This window comes from Capsicum annuum, chromosome 2 (genome assembly GCF_002878395.1).
Source record: "Capsicum annuum cultivar UCD-10X-F1 chromosome 2, UCD10Xv1.1, whole genome shotgun sequence".
In the NCBI taxonomy this organism is placed as follows: Eukaryota; Viridiplantae; Streptophyta; class Magnoliopsida; order Solanales; family Solanaceae; genus Capsicum; species Capsicum annuum.
In genome coordinates this window covers 121171326-121174413 of record NC_061112.1, presented here as the reverse complement: position 1 = coordinate 121174413, position 3088 = coordinate 121171326, and the positions used below count along the sequence as shown (strand labels likewise).

Below are 3088 nucleotides of genomic sequence, written 5' to 3'. Positions count from 1 at the left end.
ATTAGATTTCACTCGTAATAAACGTGTGGTCCAACAATAGAGATATGGTAATCTTTTCCATGGAAGCTTCATAGAAAAAAATTGAATTAAAAAAACTATAGTCAATATTGTCAAACATTAAATTAAAGGAGAGAAGAAAGAAAAAATCAAACAGAAATATTTCCTCCTTCCCGAATTAGTGTATTCTTCCGCTTCTTGAGAACAAATTTAGTTAATTTAGAAAGCTAGATCAACTCAATATTTTAAAAGATATAAAAATGAATACGAAAAGTACTATAAGTTACAACTTTTATCACATAATTTAAAATATTGATTAACGTTCACATAATTCGACTCTTGAGAAGTGCACGTCAAGTAGTTTGAGACAGCCTAAGTATACATATACATCTAAACTTCTATGTAGTGACAACATTTGTCAGAATATTTCATGACTGTTATAGAGGGGTGATGTTATATATGTATATTGACATTAGACACTTATCTCATCAAGTTGTTATAAATAAAAGTATGCATAATTAGAAAGAAAATAAATATAAAAACGAAATCATTAGTAGCTTTTTCCTCGTGATGTTATAAAAGTATACCATTCAAATATAATTTTTTTTTAAAAAATATATATTCATACTAAAAAATTATCATGTGCATGACATTAATGATGATTACCATAATTTTTTTAGTATTTTATTTTCTACACGGTATATTTCTTACAATACATTATTACGTAATATTTGAATATGTTGTTATAGAGAGATAATTTTACAAGGAGCATATCGCTACAACAAACATCATTGTAAAGAAATAAAATAGAACACAAAAAATCAATTTAGGAGAAAATCAAATCGCTGTAGTAAAATATCGTTATAAAGCGGTCTTACGGTATATTCCTTTTGCTCAAATTCATGTGACACTTTTTTTTAATCAATTTTTTTTTTAAAAAAAGATACATTCTAATATTTAATAAAGTACAGTAGGAGCAGATATCATGTGCATGGGTCCTCTTACACTATGATTTAAAAAAAAAAAAAAAAAAACAGAAAATCAAATGGTGGGATCAGTGAATCCATCCTTTGCCTTGTTCAAAGGGTCACTTTCTTTAAAAGATTTGTAAAATCAAGAAAAATCAACATAGGAAATCCTTGAGATTCTGATTTCATATCTCCATTCGTATCTCTCTTTCCCTTCTGTCAAATATTTTGCATATCTTTTTGATATCAACACCATATCATATCCCCATATATATTAAACACCTCACAAATAACAAATCACCATATATCCAAACATCACAAAATTCAATTTAAATTCCTCAGCACACAAACAAAAATTCTTCACAAATCATATTTTGCAAATGGCTCAAGTACAAGCAACAATGGATACACAATTTCATGTTCTAGCTGTTGATGATAGCATTATTGATAGAAAACTCATTGAAAGGCTCCTCAAGACATCTTCCTATCAAGGTAGTTTATTGAGACGGAGAAAGTAATAACTATGTAATTATATATGTGGATTGTAGGATCTTGATTTCTAATGTTGTTGGATTTTTTACAGTTACTGCTGTGGATTCTGGAAGTAAAGCTCTAGAGTATCTTGGATTGTTGAGTGAAGAGAATGAAGGTAGAGGAGAAGTGGGAGTGAATTTGATAATTACAGATTACAGCATGCCTGAGATGACAGGTTATGATCTGTTAAGGAAGATTAAAGGATCAACTTATTTGAAGGATATTCCAGTGATAATTATGTCATCAGAAAATGTTCCATCTAGAATCAATAGATGTTTGGAAGAAGGAGCTGAAGAGTTCTTCTTAAAGCCAGTTCAACAATCTGATGTTAATAGAATTAAGCCTCATTTGATGAGGGAGAAAGTTTTGTCACCAAATAGTCTCAAGAGAAAGTCCATGGTTGAATGCATTTCCCCTGAGAAAACAAGAAAGTGCAACAACAACCACAACAACAACTTGTGTGACATCTTTTTGCACAACATTTGTGAATGAACAAGGCATTTGGATTTGAAAATTTTTTTGAAGTAACAAGGACAAACAGAGGAAAATTCCACTAGTGGGTCCGGAAAGAACAACGTGTACAGAGATCTTGTCTCTAACTCGAAGAGACAGAGAGGCAGATGTTTGTACCAGACAAATGAATTGGAGGCTTATGTAGATTTGTCGGCAGCAACAAAACAGGGATTTGCGACGAATTATCAAAAGAATTTGTTAGCTATGAGTTATTTAGCGACAAATACCAGCAACACACTAGCAAATGTTCAATATGATGGAAACTTCATGATGCTATTCTGGGTTGGATGGGAAGTGACTGGATTAGCACTTTGTGTACAGAAGCCATGATTCAAGTGATTCTGTAAAGTGGATTTACAATGATGCTACTGTAATCAAGCAGATCTGATCTGATTTGATTTGATTTGATACATAGGATCAGTACATAATTTTCTTTTTGTTATCATACACAATCTAATTGAGAATCAGATCATACTCTTACCTTTTATAGATCCAATTTTGTGCGATTTGAATGACCTATTTCATTGTAGTGACTTTTACAGAAAAAAAATAAATGTAAATTGTATTATTATTTGTAACCATAAAACCAAATTGGAAATTTGGAATCATAAAAGTAGCATTAGGTTACTCAAAGAGTACCAACGAATTGAATTCCAAAGTCAACATCAAGAAGGCAACTGAAAAATAAAAGAAAAAAGAGGAAATTCTTTTTACTCTAGATTAACAATTAAGCAAAGATGAAAATATTTTATTAAGAAGGAATCAAAAAACAATCATAACCAGACAGTCAACGATTATACAACTTTCAACAAAAGGAAAGCATGTAGTAGCTGTCAAGATAATTATTGGAATTAGGAAACATTACATTCATGTACACAATTGTTTTACTGGAGTTGGTTCGTCAAAATAATATTATTTAAATCAATGTTGTTTTGGTAGCGTATGCAACATGTAGCATCGCAAGGGTGAATAGGTAACCAAACAAAAATAGTATAGCCCGTAACAATTTTATCTTTCAGTTCACAACGTGAGGTGTTAATTTACCTGCTAGAATATCACTTAGTTCTATCCAAGAC

At 30.7% G+C, this 3088-nt stretch overlaps 1 protein-coding gene across 1 annotated transcript; it reads left to right on the top strand.

Moving 5' to 3' along the window:
- The first annotated feature begins 1080 nt into the window (after nt 1-1080).
- On the top strand, nt 1081-2508 carry LOC107859144 (two-component response regulator ORR10). The gene is made up of 2 exons (XM_016704052.2): nt 1081-1457; nt 1549-2508. Exons 1-2 carry the CDS (start codon nt 1346-1348, stop codon nt 1989-1991), a joined length of 555 nt encoding a protein of 184 aa, XP_016559538.1. The 5' UTR covers nt 1081-1345; the 3' UTR covers nt 1992-2508.
- The last annotated feature ends 580 nt before the right edge of the window (nt 2509-3088 follow it).

Bases quoted from the DNA above. Each gene is read 5' to 3' on its own strand.
- LOC107859144 (XM_016704052.2), top strand. From the start codon at position 1,346: ATGGCTCAAGTACAAGCAACAATGGATACACAATTTCATGTTCTAGCT. The intron at 1,458-1,548 runs GTAGTTTATTGA...GATTTTTTACAG, and splicing joins CAAGACATCTTCCTATCAAG to TTACTGCTGTGGATTCTGGA.